This window comes from Numenius arquata, chromosome 2, assembly GCF_964106895.1.
Source record: "Numenius arquata chromosome 2, bNumArq3.hap1.1, whole genome shotgun sequence".
NCBI classification, from domain to species: Eukaryota; Metazoa; Chordata; class Aves; order Charadriiformes; family Scolopacidae; genus Numenius; species Numenius arquata.
In genome coordinates this window covers 82,011,490-82,026,562 of record NC_133577.1, presented here as the reverse complement: position 1 = coordinate 82,026,562, position 15,073 = coordinate 82,011,490, and the positions used below count along the sequence as shown (strand labels likewise).

The 15,073-nt window shown below is 36.3% G+C and overlaps 1 protein-coding gene across 4 annotated transcripts in view; it reads right to left on the bottom strand.

The window, feature by feature from the left end:
- Window positions 1-15,073, bottom strand: part of CDK17 (cyclin dependent kinase 17) — a 55,674-nt gene that overhangs the window by 29,325 nt on the left and 11,276 nt on the right. For 2 of the 4 annotated variants that reach the window (XM_074144517.1, XM_074144516.1), the window contains 2 exons: window positions 11,643-11,807; window positions 5,289-5,422 (listed from right to left, as the gene is read on the bottom strand). In XM_074144517.1, the coding sequence (XP_074000618.1) occupies window positions 5,289-5,422; window positions 11,643-11,807 (299 nt within the window). The remainder of the gene's footprint in view (window positions 1-5,288; window positions 5,423-11,642; window positions 11,808-15,073) is intronic. The other 2 variants (XM_074144518.1, XM_074144519.1) reach the window with 2 other exon arrangements.

The following is a 15,073-nucleotide window of genomic DNA, read 5'->3' as shown; positions in this document are numbered from 1 at the left end:
GGCTGAGACAGCTGCCAAGCATGACCGAATGGTGAGAATACAGTGGCCATTGAAAACCAAAGTCTTGATTGTATTCAGCTTCAATTTTCTTCTGTCTAGTACTGAAACCTTCTGGTAGGTGATCACATGCTTAGGTTGACAAAACAGACAATCGGAAGAAAAGTTAAGCATTCTCAAGAGGTGCAGAGAAGGAAATTAGACAACATCCAGTCAATAAGGCAGAAAGAGTTATACATATGGCTGCCAAGCCCAGAAGGAAGGGAGAAGGAAGAACCTTTGCTCAGTGAAGACACCGTGTAGTAATGCCTGCTGGGGATCCAAGGGAGCCTGCTGAGCAGCAAGAGATGCAAGGCTGAAAGTTCAGGCTTTGACAGAGTGCTTCCTGTCTCCAAAACTAATGACAGGAGAAAATACTGAAAGCCTGGATCAGTACTGCTACCCAGTCTGCTGTTCAAGAATTTAAACAATAGAGCCAAGAGTGCCCTGTTTGCACATGTGAATGGGGACCTACAAACCACAGTCGAATTTGAAGCCTAAAACCAGAAAATCTTAACACTACCTCAGTTAAAATATCAATTTTCTGGGTTTTTTCTCTGGAGAAAGTATATTTGCCCAGCTGGACCAACAGCAGGTTGAGTTATTTGAGCTATGTCAAGACTCCTGAAGCAGTCACAGCGCTGGTAAAGGGTGGAACTTATTTCTCATCTACATTCTTTCATTCGGAAGGTAACCAGTACAACGCACACATGACTACAAGGATCACTTCATAGCCTTTGTATTTCTCTCTGTTCAGCTAAAAGCACTAACCCTGCAGCTAATCCTCCCAGGGGAGAATTATACCCTACAGCAGTGTGGTAGGAGCAGCCTGATCTGGAACACGCTCCTGTCGCTAATGCGACAGTCGGAGGGATAAGAACTGTTTCTCAGGATAAAGTATCTGGGAAACAGGCTGGTGAACAGTGGGTTATGGCCCTCCGCCAGTTCACATGCGAAGACAGCTTACAGACCTTGGGCTTCTGGGAAAGGGAAACAGATGTTTCAATTTGCACAGACAGTATCTCCCTATGTTTTATCCACCACAGTTCTCAATGAAGCATTCACTATCCAGTGCACAGGCACTGGGCCCCCAGTGAACACTTATGGCTCAAAACATGAATTTATATTAATGCATTACTGCCCGTGTCTTCTTTTCCAGCAAATCAAAGTGAAAATACTTTACGCTGTAACTCCATGATCTGGAGACGTGTTTCTCATTACATGATGAAAGCACCTACGCTTAAAATACAGACACACATGTATTCATTCTTAGGCTATATTGATTCTGGTGTTTGAAAAAAAAATGATTCCATACATCTGTTTTGATAAACAGTTTTACTGATTTACTAAGTACTCAGTAATATTAGCATGAGATTAGTAGACATTTTAATTAAAACCTAACAGCTGTTTGAAGCCAAATTCTTTGCACAATAGATGCTCGCACCTACTGTCAGCACGGTTCCTGAATGAGGGGAAGGAAGGAGGAAAAAAACATAAAAAAACCACAGCTTTCTGGACCATTTGTAGCCTGTGAATTACAGGCAAAATAAACTTTATCTAGGGAACACAATGAGATTCTGGTATGTCCTCTTTGTTTTCTAAGCGCACAGTAACAATGAACAATCATTTAAAAAAAAAAAAATAATCTAGCCCCACAACTGCAGTGCTGTCGAATTCAGAAGCAAATGCTTATCATCTCCCTGTCTGTAACAGTCACGCTGGCCTAAATTTTACGTCATTTGAAGGGGATGATAGACTGAAAGCTCGTATCTCTGTGGCTGCTACTGTGGATGGAAACTTTTCACCCCAGCAGATTTTTCACAGCAGAGCAGGACTCTTTCTCATTGCAGTATCACCACTTCATATCTAAAATGCTTCATTATTTAGGTTACATCTCAGTATGATGATTTCTTATCTAAACCAGGTCAACTTAAAGTTATGAAGTTTCAGCTTTCTGTTGCTATGGAGATTCTGCTACAACAAACACGTTTTCTAGTTGCATCTCCATTATCTATTTTGCACTCCTCTATCTTCCAGGATATCTCTATATCACAATTTCAGAAAGATCAAGTTTTCTTTCCCAACAAAATCTTTCATATACCCTGGACAAGAGAATTTGTCTGCTCTTTGACAACGTTACAATTTTATTTATAGCTCTGAATTACTTAACCATTACAGGGAAAGCAGCTTTATTCACTGTGGTAGCATGAATCAAAATGTGTATTCTAATCTACAAAACATCCCAGGAATACTAATACTGAGTATTGGTAATTAGCACTTTGATTACAGCATGCATGTTTTTAGCAAGCATTTTTAAAAAAACTGGTTGGATTTTTTTTATGGGCTGATAATTTTCAGAGTTCTAGAGGAAGTTCAAGCTGAGCATGAAATATTTGGTTATACACACAAAAGTTCTTACAAGTGAAAAAGACTATTCCAAGGCTTCAGCTTTACCTGATTAGTTACCTTCAAAACAAATCAGGACTTCTGTCAATTCAGCAGAGAGAAACAAACATATATAACCAAGAAATTATGCACAAAATTCTTACAAATACAATGAATGTTGGCCAAACTAAACACAAAAAAGGATACAGTCTTAGTGTGACAGGCACATTCATGTTAATGCAGAGGAATGAGGAATACTGCTTTACTGAGTTTATCCAACTTTCTATATTTAATCAAATACATTCTACAATGGATTTCAAGTGTGACTAATGACTTCAGCAGACTACAGCAAAAACATACTATCACAAACATACTATTTTACTCCAATTTGTATATATAGCAACCAGCTATAAGTCATCTTAAATTACTATAAAGGGAATACGGCTTCAGGCTACCCAATGATGTCCACAGATGACAGATCCCCAACAAACCAGCAAAAATGAAATAATAGAAACTTATTTCAAACAAACTTACAACAAAGATTATTTCTTTCTCTTTATGTAATCAAATTACCACTATTGAACCAGCCAGCTCCATGGCACAAATCACCCAAGGCATGCAGGCAAGAGTTGGTAAAAGAGGAAACATGTATTTGGTTCCCTCAAAGGCCAAGGAAGGCAAGTGATCCCATTCCACAAACAGCAAACCCCATAAAACTTGTTTTTCTATGGATGTATGTCTTGAGATTCAACTCATATGTGGATACGGTGGTGTTTAATAGAGGCTGTATCTTTCCTAGTAGTGGATGCATTAGCAATCTCTCCTGATGCAGAGCTTTTTTCACAGAAATTCACAGAAAATTAGTATCTGAGATTTCTATCCACCTGTCAAAACTGACAGCGAATGACCCATGGGAAAAATAGGAGGGAAAGACAGGCAGACAGTGTATTCACTCAAGGCCTTTTCACTTAGGAAACGAGAAAGTCAACTGAAAAGATTATGACTAGAAAGGTATTTTAACCAAAGCTAAAAAGATTGTTCCCTTTTTTTTTCCTCTGGAATGCAGAGTCAGGCAAAAACCCCATCTACTATGCTACAAAGCACTTCTAGAAAGTAAACTTAAGTCAACCAAAATATCTCTCCATGACAACATTCTTCTGTTCACAGACATCACCTTGAAACCTTATTGGAAAAGTCACCGTATCAATACTGCAGTGATTTGGGGGAAATGTTGCAATTCTCACAGAATCTATGTGAATAGCTGCCAAAAAATTAGGGCTGTCATTGACTGAGCCTGTCAATGATGAAATAATGCTAATTTCAACAATTAGAAACAAACATTTGCAATTTGGAGAAAAGTGAGAAAATTAGCATTAGATAACCAAAACTTCAATAAAAGCTTCTCAAAGCCTCTTAAACAGTAATACTAGAATTGTTTCACAATTAAAGAGGTCAATGAGAAGATGCTTTTATTTGACACCTTCTGAAAAATTACACAGGAATTTCCTGAACTTTAATGACTATTCCTGAGTTCTTTTGTAATTTCTTTTAGAGTTTCTTGAACCCTAATCTAAAAGAGAATCCTTTAATGGTTTTGAGCCCTCTCTGGAAGACTTGACACATTTCCATTGCAGTTTGTTAATTTCATTACGTATCATTGATTTCTGTATTTCTTTCCTGTTCTAAATGCGCATTTCAAAATGCAGAGGAAACAGACAATGACCAAAAAGCAAATAATCCTTTTAAATAATTTCCTTGATTTTTAGCTTCTCCAGCATACATTCTGATGTGCAAGTTTTCACAAAAACTTTTTTTTTTTTTCTTTAATTTAAGCATCCTGCATATATCAATAGATCCACCTTAGCTCTTCCAAGGAAATGGCTGAACAGTCTTTAGATCAAACCAGAGACTAACATACAAATTTAGGAATTTGAAGACAAACCTCCCCTGGGTACAAGAAGCTATAATAAATAATTAATACAGCTAAGTCACAAGTTCTTGGAATCATATCAGCATTACATGCTTGGAGTCTTGGAATTCCAAGCATAACGGAACGCCTCACAAATAAAAAAATTTTGGCACATACACCCTACTGTAACTTATCCAGATCTGTTTCTCCAATCCTGTATTCAGTATCAGGCTTTGAAGGAAGATTTAAAATGTTCCAAACTATTCATATTGGTATGTGTGCTACAAAGCAGCAACCAAAAATCTTACATGCATCTGTAACAAAGGCATCATTATAACTGTAACTTTCATACACTCAAGAAACAGGGAAGTGTTCTGTTTTTCTTCGTCAAGGGAAATGACAACAAAGCAAGCACAAGGGTGGCTAGTATTCATAATGAGACTCATAAATAAAGGAAATTATGTGCACAGTTATTCATAAGGTACTTTTCCTCCTTTTGTTTACCATCCTGTAAAGTTCCGTTCATTAAAAAACAGGAAGAGAGGGAAAGGCTGAAGCAGCCAGGACTATCACTGCTGTAGTATTAGTTTTACAAAGATTAGAAAACAGTTTTAAGTAAAAAGTGTCTAAACAGTGTATCTTCTTGAATATACTCAGTGAACTGCACAGAATGTGACAGAAAGATACTCAAATGCTACGCTTAACAAATCCTTCCCCCAAATCCAAGTTTCAAAACATACTTAGATTTGCAAAATTAACAGCTCATAAACAATACAAGATAACCATCTGATTTCTATGTGACAAATGGAGACAAATTTAAGCAATATTAAAATAATGCTCTCTGCACAAAATAGATGTCAGAATGGTTACAGTTAATTGAGAAGACAACCAGTTATAATTAAAGCAATCCCAAACTCTCTTGTCAATTTAAACAATCCCTACATGAAAACTAAATTACCTCCATTGAGATTCGTCTGTGTATCCGGTTTCTGAGACAAACACCTGTGGGAGACTGAACTTCATCAGATGACGTTCCAGAAGCTTGGTCACTTTCACCATCTGACCCCATTTTCAGATTCTCATGAACAATATCTTAAAAATAATCCAAAGAAGTGAAAACAGTTAATCAGTATTCCACCAAACATCTCTATTGTATAGATGGAAAACAACTGTATCATTACTGTGCATTGGGTTATATGGCACAGTCAGAGACTCATCACAGTCACGGTAGTCTTGATATACTTTTTATAGCTCAGGAATCACAAAATGGAGAGGATTACTTTATAGGACTTCTACACAAACTTTATTTTTCTTATTTGGTTTGCAGCAGAACTTGATTTTCCGAAACAAAAGACAGAGTCCAATCCCAATTTTAATTCCTGTAAGACACGTTCCCCTTGCAGCTCCAGTTCCAAAACTCCCTCACTGCCACTTCTCTTTTAGCTGGTTTTAGATATAAAACATTACTGAGAATATTTAATATTTTCAAAATCAGACTACCTGATGTTAGCAACCAAAATGTATATTCAGAAAGCTTAAAAAAACCCTGAGAGGTATAGGTATTATTTTCAGAAATGCCAAATATGAAAACTTTAGCTATAAAACCCACCGCTGTGCATGTGTGGAGGAAGGGGATGCATTCTGACCATTTCAATAGAGGCCTATAATGTGTAAGTGGATTCAGCAGAAGACCCCATATTTAGGAGCAATTAAGTGAAATTTGTGACCTTACGAGGGAATTTAGGTAACAGACTGCCTGAGTGACATGATGTTGCAGGATCTTCATGTCAACTGAAACACAATCCTGTAGATTCATCCACACAAAAGGGTTTTATGTATATTATGTATATACATATACATTACTTATGTACCACAGAGTATTCCAGACTTTGGAATATGAACACCATAATGAATAAAGAGAAGATCAAGGTGGTATCATTAGTAGCATAAAGAGCCAAATGACTTGCAAAATGACACACAATGGGAAATTGGTCATAAAAGCAATTCACTATGAGTAATGCTTCATCATCATCTCTGAAATAGTTGAACACCAAATTACTCTAGAGATTAAATACTTGCACATACAAAGGAGGTGCTTCAAAAGATACCAATTTCCCTGCCCTCTCCTGATCCTTGGTATTAAGCATTATCTTGTACAGGGTAAAAGAGAACCTGAGGACCAACTGAAAAATATCAGAACTCTATCCCTAAAAAATCCTACTATTAGCAAAATGCACAGAGCTCACTTCAGCCTTTACCACCACCATACCTGAAAATATTTAATGTTTGCACAGCTTTACTCCAATGAAAAAACCAAAAGAGAAAATACAAGTTTTATCACTATCAACAAGCAAGAAAGCTGGATTTTCTGGGAAAAAAAAAGCCTTTAGGCCAATATTTGGTTATCAGCACATCTTCTGAAATGTCTGGCTCACACAGAATCACGTAGACTTCAAAGGATCAAATTCTTCCCCAGTACAAAGAATTTCCTTTTCGGAAAACAGAATGGATATAAAAAGATTAACTAGTATGGCATTGACACAACATATTTTAACTCAAAGTACCGTAATTAAACACACAAACTAAGCATGCATCCCATGCACAAAGATATTTTTCCAGCAGCAATGCAGATCTAAATTGGATTTAGATTAAAAATCCATATTGCATCAGAGTTTTCCCTGCAAGTCATGCTCAGATTTTGACTGAATGAGAAAAAAATAAGCTGCACTCCTTGTATATGAACCAGCAATCTTCTGGTTTCAAACAAGGAAAATACTTATCAGTGCTTCTAAAGACATGGTAGTTTGAACCACATAAAAAGATTTTTGTGGTCCCTATAGATCAACCTTAAGCTAAGCAGACAAAACATGACCGTCTTTTGCCAACTTTCTAAGAAATCTCTTCTATCCTTTTCAGTGACTCGATAGCTGTCTTTTTAAAAATCTCTAACAAACTGTAGGAAATTAATTTTTAGTAATATAAAAACATTATTATTGAAAACACTATTTGCAGCAAAGCTGTTATGTTAGCATTGTTCTATCTGGTAAACAGCACATTCACCATATCAGTTCTTTAATAAAGATTCTCTTTAAAAATACTTTTCTGAGAGGTCATGTGATCCATTTTAGCAATTACAGGTCTCAAGATTCTGTTCACAAAATTAAGTGTAACAGCTTAACGGACAATTGTTGTCCAATCTATTTATCCTCATGTTAGTGCAAGCCCATTGAAGTCCATTTTCTTTAGAGAAGCTAAGCAAGAGACAGTTATCTGGGCAACCCCACAAAATAAGACTGATGAAATTAAAGTACTGTATTTTAAGCCATGGAGCAATTACATCATTTCTTTTTGAAAAAGACTGACACTTAATAATCATGTCATTGATACTGTCATACTTTTTATCTTAAAGTACAATGTTCAATTCACAGAAGTGTATGTATTCTGAGATTTCTATTAAAAATGACACTTTAAAATGCAATGCTCAAAACTACGAAGAGCATCTAGTTGACAAAGATGATTCTTCTACAAAGAAGACTAAATGCACTAATGCACATCGAAGGACTACTTCAAGAACTACTAACAGCCCCACATATGTGGGGCAGATAACGTAGCTGCAAGGAGATTCTGTTCTTTATAAATCAGGAATGCGAAGACAAAGTGGGTTTGTACCACTCAAGTCTAAAAACGTAGTATTTCAGACTTAACTAAGATGATGGTCAGTCTGTTTTGAATACTGCTGTGATATGATTAATTCTGGTTTGCAGATGTTTTAATTATATTCTAAATAGGGATACATTTAAGCTGTTTAAAAATATCTTGACTGTGTTATCATCTAATATAAATGTGTCCTTTTATTTTTATTCAATTAAAAAGGGATTAGTAGAGCCTTATGTTCATTATTTTAATACTATGAACCCAGGAATAAGGCATTATCCTAGTCATTTTAATCATTTTACACAGGAGCATGATGATAATATTTGATTAAGTAGTGGTGAAAATCATGCAAATGTTTCCTTAATTTCACTAAGCTTTTCTATGGGCAAGTTCACCTGCACCAAAGCCAGCCTGCGTGGTCTTCAGAGGTTTTAACGGTTCAATAATTTATTAACTCCTTTCACTGAATACCCAAGCCGTTCTCTTACACAGATGTTTATTTTAATGTACTCTATATATCTGACTAAATATCCAGTACAGCCATGTAACGAAAAGCTGTAGATGACTACAACATAACAGGAAAACTAAGGAAGTACATGTAAGAGAAAAGGCTGTCCTCATTTCAGCTCTGAGGAATGCACCACAGTAGGAATTCATACAGGGAACCTACAGCGCTGCAAATGAGAACTCCTCCAAGTGAGCTAAAATAATAACCGCTAATTAGTCAGTAGTGAGTCAGACTGCATGATCTTTCCATCTTAGTTCAAATCATTACAAAAGTAATCACGTGACTTGCATATTGGATAAAGGTGCACTTTTCCAAAAGCTTACTCTTCTGTGAAGTGGCTACATTTTATCATTATTTTCACTAACAACAATTCAAATTGTGGAAGGCCAGAGTGAGAAATTGCCTTTGCTGTTAACATTACCAAACTATGACAGCTGTACGGAAACACCATTCTTTTCAATTCTAATGTTTATGACAAAGAAAGAAAACTTCTCCATAACTATATCAACACAACTGGCAAAAGCAGGGATAATAAACTCTCCCCTGGCTGCTATAAAGGTTCACCAGGAGGGTCAGCTTCAGTTGGCTTTGCACACCCCAAGTGCCTCCCCAGTGTTGCCAGTAATATAAATAAGGAACAAGGACAACTAAGTGGATTTCTGCATTCAGCCAGGTCAGATCCAAAAAGGGTTCATTAGCTCTGGCTCCATCATGGACTGCAGCAGTTAAATGTTCCTGGAGGTTCAAGACTTTAGAAGCTGTACAGGTATATGTGAGCTAAAACACCCTCAGCTAGAACCTGAATGCATCAGTGGCACAGCTGGGTCACAATTTGGCCTAAGAATTACCTGTGTTATTTAAAATCATCATGATAACTGAATACAAAATTAAAGGATACACCTTTTAGGGACCAGTTGAGAATTTTTGTCTTTACAAAACATTTTACAAAACTTAAAGCTAACAGACGTTTCCAAGTAGAAATGATTTTTAAAATATTTTGGGATTTTACATGTTACCACAACAGCAGAAACTCACATTCAGTGCTCAAAGCAAACAAATCTCCCGAGCTTCTCAACCAATTTTTATACTGATGATCTCATTTAAAAGCAAGCAGCATGAAGATGCACCTGTGGCAGGTCTTATTTTAATCTGTTTTATAACCAAATAACCATCCTTTAACTGCAATCCTTTTGTGACATTTCAAGTATATCTCTCCGATCGCATTTTTCCACCATTGGAACAAAGGAAAAAGTGGAAAGAAAAGAGGATGAGTGAAGAAAGCAAAGAAAATAACAAGTCTCATGTAGTGTGCATATTTGACTGTTTCATTTCTGAGGTCATTATCCCAACGGAGAAAACCTCAGCATCCTGCTGAGTAATAACCATTCTCATATGGCAGGAACAAAAGGAGGAAAGACATGAAGAAGGAGCAAAAAAGAGCATTAGTAATTACGCTTGTATATGCTTGTACTTGTGTTATCTACCACTAGATAACATGTACAAATAGCTTAAATTTTCATCAAATTAGTAAAAAAAAAGGCATAATTAATGGCATCATTGCATCCAAAGCAAAAAGAGATGTTTAATATATACATACTCAGTAACTTTATTACATACTACTTCAACGAAATGAAAAATTCTACAGGAATCTGTAGTTTAAAACATGTTATTACAACACTTGCTACAAACTAACATATTAAAATTCTGAGTGCTATTTAAACACTTGATCACTTATAAAACCTGATCTGCGAAAAATAAAACTAATGGCAGTCTTTTGCAATACTCATCTATTACTATTTTTTTCAGGTATTAAAAAAAAAAAGCTTTGAGAAAGCTGGAAAATCATTATAAGAAACCAAAAACTGTTTATGAATTTTTCCTTTTGCAAAGCTGATTTGAAGGTCATGGTGCAATTTTGAAGAGGAATGAGTAATTGGTAAATTTACATTTAAAAACTCTATATAATGTTTTTAAAGGCAATAACAAGAAGAAAAGTAAGGAATTATTCATCTCTGCTGTTCCTGTACACAGTTTACATACATCTGATTTGACAAATAATCCATAAATGATTAAATAGTCCTAACCAAGATTTCTTTAAGTACACTACTATTTATTTTTTTTAAACTTGTCTTCCTGTTAGCTTCTTGGCAACTTAAGCTAAGCTTGGCTAGGCAAAAAAGAAAAAATTAAAGTGGATAGGACTTGAGTGAAATCATGAGTTGATATAGTAGTCAAACCGTGCACACTAAATCCTGTTTTATTCTGTGATAACAACAGTTTCTAAAGCCCATTCAAGAGGACCAAATTCTTTTTTAGTTTGAGTGGTAGCACAAACCAAAAAAAAGGCAAGGTTTTCAACATGATGAGTGACATTACAGTAGAGAAGGATATAAGTGGTTTGACTACTATCTTGAAGACTCATAACTTTATCTTGAAGGGGATCCGTTTATCACACACTGCTAAAGGAGGGCAGAAGATTGAAAAATTCATAAAATTCTAATTAAACTGTGACTTGCTCTCATTTTCTAGTATCAATTAATTAAGCATAATTTAAAATAACATAAAAGCAGGGCAAAACATTAATGGTGACTGGAGGCAGCAACATGACAAATTACTTGGAAGAGAAGAAAAAAAAATTTGAAACTTACTTGCCCCACAGAACCACAAATACAGCTTGGGACCACAACAAAAAGATAATTATAGTTGAGTGGCCTTAATTTACCACTGAAAAAAAGCATTTTTTTTTTCTTATAATAATGAAACATCTAAGTAACACACCAGTTCTTTTTAAATTCCACATACAGGATTATTATCTCGTTTTTATCATATAAAATTTATTGCAGTTCTCACCAATACTTAACTGAGAAGGACACACAGGTTTCTTGCAAAGAAAGAATATTTTTTAACTTTGCAACTTGTAAAAAATTCATGGGTGATTTCTGTGTGTTCTTGTAATTGCTCTCCTCCAGAAAATTTTAAAGAAACATTCAGTACCTTAAAAAGAAGTTTCTCTAACAACTCCAGAAAAAGATTATTGCATTCCCAGATATTTATTAAAGCATTAGAATAACCGTATCTCTTGCCAGGAATCAACACAGACATTATTCTTCATAGAAAAAATGAACTTAAACAAACAACATAGTAAATTACCTAATCTGCTCCCATTTCTGGGCATTGCCATGAAAGAGCCGAGGCTGCCCCCTATGACGCTATGTGGTCTCCGTAAAGGGGGCTTCTTGAAAGATCCTGTGTATTGGTGGAGAAATGAGTGCATGCTGTGAGACGTTGGAGGCCTGCCATTCTTCACAATGGGCTCTACAATTCACAAGGATCAAAATATTCATTCCCACAAGGAAGTAGAAGGGTCAGGAACATGCCAGAAGAAAAAAAAAAAAAAAAAGAAAAAAAAGAAAAAAACAGTTACTAGACAGGAAATCACCACTCTGGTATGATTCTCTTTCATACTAACAGTAGACCATCATACTACTGCCAATTCTCTATTAACAAATTAACACAAAACATGGCATTAAGTATTACCCAAATTTCATTTTATTAAATTCTGTCACTCTGCTTCTGGATCAGTAAATTACCTGAATATACAGTCTAAAAATGTGAATAAAACCAGAAGGTAGCTTTTAATATAAGTATAATTATTTTCTTCTCGATTAATGATTATTAATTAATGATTATTGAAAAATGTTTCATCTTTACTATAATTTAAACAGACCAGCTGGTAGATGCTCACATGATGAGCAAATTCAACTGCAAACCTTCGGAAATACTCTCCCTCTCAAAATTCTTGAGGGTAACTAGTAGCAAGGCCTTGCTACTGGAAGTCCTTACATGAAAACGTACCTGTCTATACCCACCAGAGCTCTCAGGCCGTAATTAAGGTTTTAAAGTTTGAGGATATCATAATGATTAGGTATTCAATGAGTTATTTTGGCTTTCTAAGGGATTGTGGCTCAAACAGTTCACTGTACTTTGACTTAAAAGCTGGATTGTATGATTTAAAAAAAAATTATTATTATTCATAAACACTTTCTAAAAGAGGAACCATTAGAAATTTTAAAATATTATATACAAATGTGCACAAAAACTGAGTGTCTGTGTTCTCTCAGGTGCCTGACTTTTGCACACATGGACTAGCACTCAAGGATTGCCAACGTACTAGAAGCAGTCTAACTCTAAAACGAAAGAAGACTTTTTTACCCCAACAAGAAGCAGACTAGATGTAACTTGCATTTATTGTCACAAACCTGGACTTATCAGAACCTCTGATGAAGTCATTCATACGAGAAATTAAAGAAGAAATACTCTCACTACAGAAAAAGTACCCAGAGCTCAGAGCCACCCGGCAGCTACATACAAGCACTGTGCCCCTACTAGGAAAAAGAGCAGAAGACATGGCCAAACACTTTAGATTCAAAGAACTTTATTTTTCCATCATTTGATTCTTATTACCATTACAGATACATGTTGTTTGGTATTACTCAGAAGACAAAAAAGGCAGCAGCCATGCATTGAGCAACCACAGCTGAGTGCTGCTGGATGGAGTGGCATCTCCCGAGGCATTTCTGGAGCCGCTGCTCCCAGGGAGTAACGCAGCCAGGATCTGCTCAGAGCTCCACTCACGCCTACTGGGACAGGGAGCAATCTGGGCTGCTATTTCATCATCCCAACTTACATTCTCACATGCAAGGCCCCCAAAATCTTGCTTTCCCTTCCAAAGTAAGATAATAATAATAATATAGCTAGGAGGACTTATTTTACGGAAAGCAAAATTTCAGTGGTGAAGAAGTAACAGCAAGAAATACCTAATAACCTAAGAAAAACAGGATCCTGAAGGGAACCCTCTCCCTCTCCACATGTACAGAAACCTTTTGGATATATTATGATGATTGGACTGAAGCAAAGAGACAGAAGTACACAGACAGAACTACCCAAGGACAGTGACTTTAAAAAATAATTATGCAAGGATTTTTTGCATATAAACATGAATAATACAGCAAGATAAAAAATCATCACTTTAACTCAGCTGCTGCAGGAAAAAAATAAACGCACCCCCAAATGCTTCAGGCAGAAAACAGAATGCAAAAGGACATGTCAGCGCTGTTATGAAACCACCTGCATCTTTCAGTTAGCATCCTTCATACACACAGCTTCCAAGGGGGTAAACATGAGGAAAAATACACCATACATCCATGTGTGTGTTCATGAAGTATGATCAGTATCGTCCCCTTCAAAACTCTGCACATCTCCTCCCAAATCCTTACTTCTGTTTCTAATACACTGCATCACCCCTTGTGACTTCAGCGAGGTATCAGCTTCTTTGTTGTGTGCCCTCAACAGGAGATTCATCCTAAGGCAGGAGGCAGCAAATTCCCCAATAATTTTTTAACAGAATCTGTTACTACTTCCACGTGACAGGAAACAGGTTCACATGCTGTACAACTTTTGCTTTTTAGATATTAAAAATCTGCTTTCCAATTTAATTACTAATCTTTAGTTTGAATTTAATCTAGTTTCTAGGCTAAAAGACTCACACTGAGTTTACACGCAGTACTGAACAAATGAACGGTAACAATGAAAATCCAAATACCTGATGAACACTGAGACAGTCATCACCGCTTGTAACTATGATGCTTGGTGGGTGCTTTAAAGTTAGCACTTTATTTGTATTCCTTATATAAGCAATAAATAATATATATTAAGCATGTAATTCTACTTCATTTTAATTGTTACCAAAACCACATTCTCATGAAAAAAGAAAGCCAACTCAAAGAGACACTTTTTTCCGGGAAGCAAGACTCTCCTCCCTTTGACCAAGCCCTGCTACACCAAGCAAAGCAAAAGGCCTTCTGTTTTTTGTTTTAAGGCCCTAATGATAAACCTAGGAAGAAAGCTCTCAGATTTTCTTTCTGCTTACAGTATGGAAATGTACTGCTAAAAATCACTCGGGTATTTTTTGCACACAAAAATGCAAATTATGTACCAAAGTAAACATTACTAACGTCCTAATGAGAAACTGAAGATGCCAGGATACATCTCAACAAAAGTTGGAGAAGCACCAAAGGCAGGATGGGAAAGGGACAGGGCTGAACCACTGAAAGTAAACCTCTGCCTGTGACCGTGATAGTACATGGCTTCAGTCATCCTGGCCACCCATAGCCACCTCTATACACTCGCAGCTGCTGAGGAAATCCAGGACCATTAACCAACACTGGAGTGTAGGCACATGTGGACTACAGCTGCATTCACAGAGCAGAGAGTTGATAATTTCCCTTGTATGTTATGGCTTTTGTCTACTCATGCTAAAATTAATCTATCCCCATGAACTGTGTAGCACATAAAAAAGGGCGGAGTTTATGACTACACTGAATGACTAAGTAGAGATTCAGTTTTATGGTCACTACTAACACAACAGTGTGATGAACAGAGATGATGGTTTTAAAAAATTTGTTTTTCGCATGGCACTTGTAGATTTGCACATATTTTACAGTTTTAAACAAGATTCCTAAAATAACCTAACATATGAAAAGTTCGGCTACAATATAAGGATAAACACAGATCACATCAAC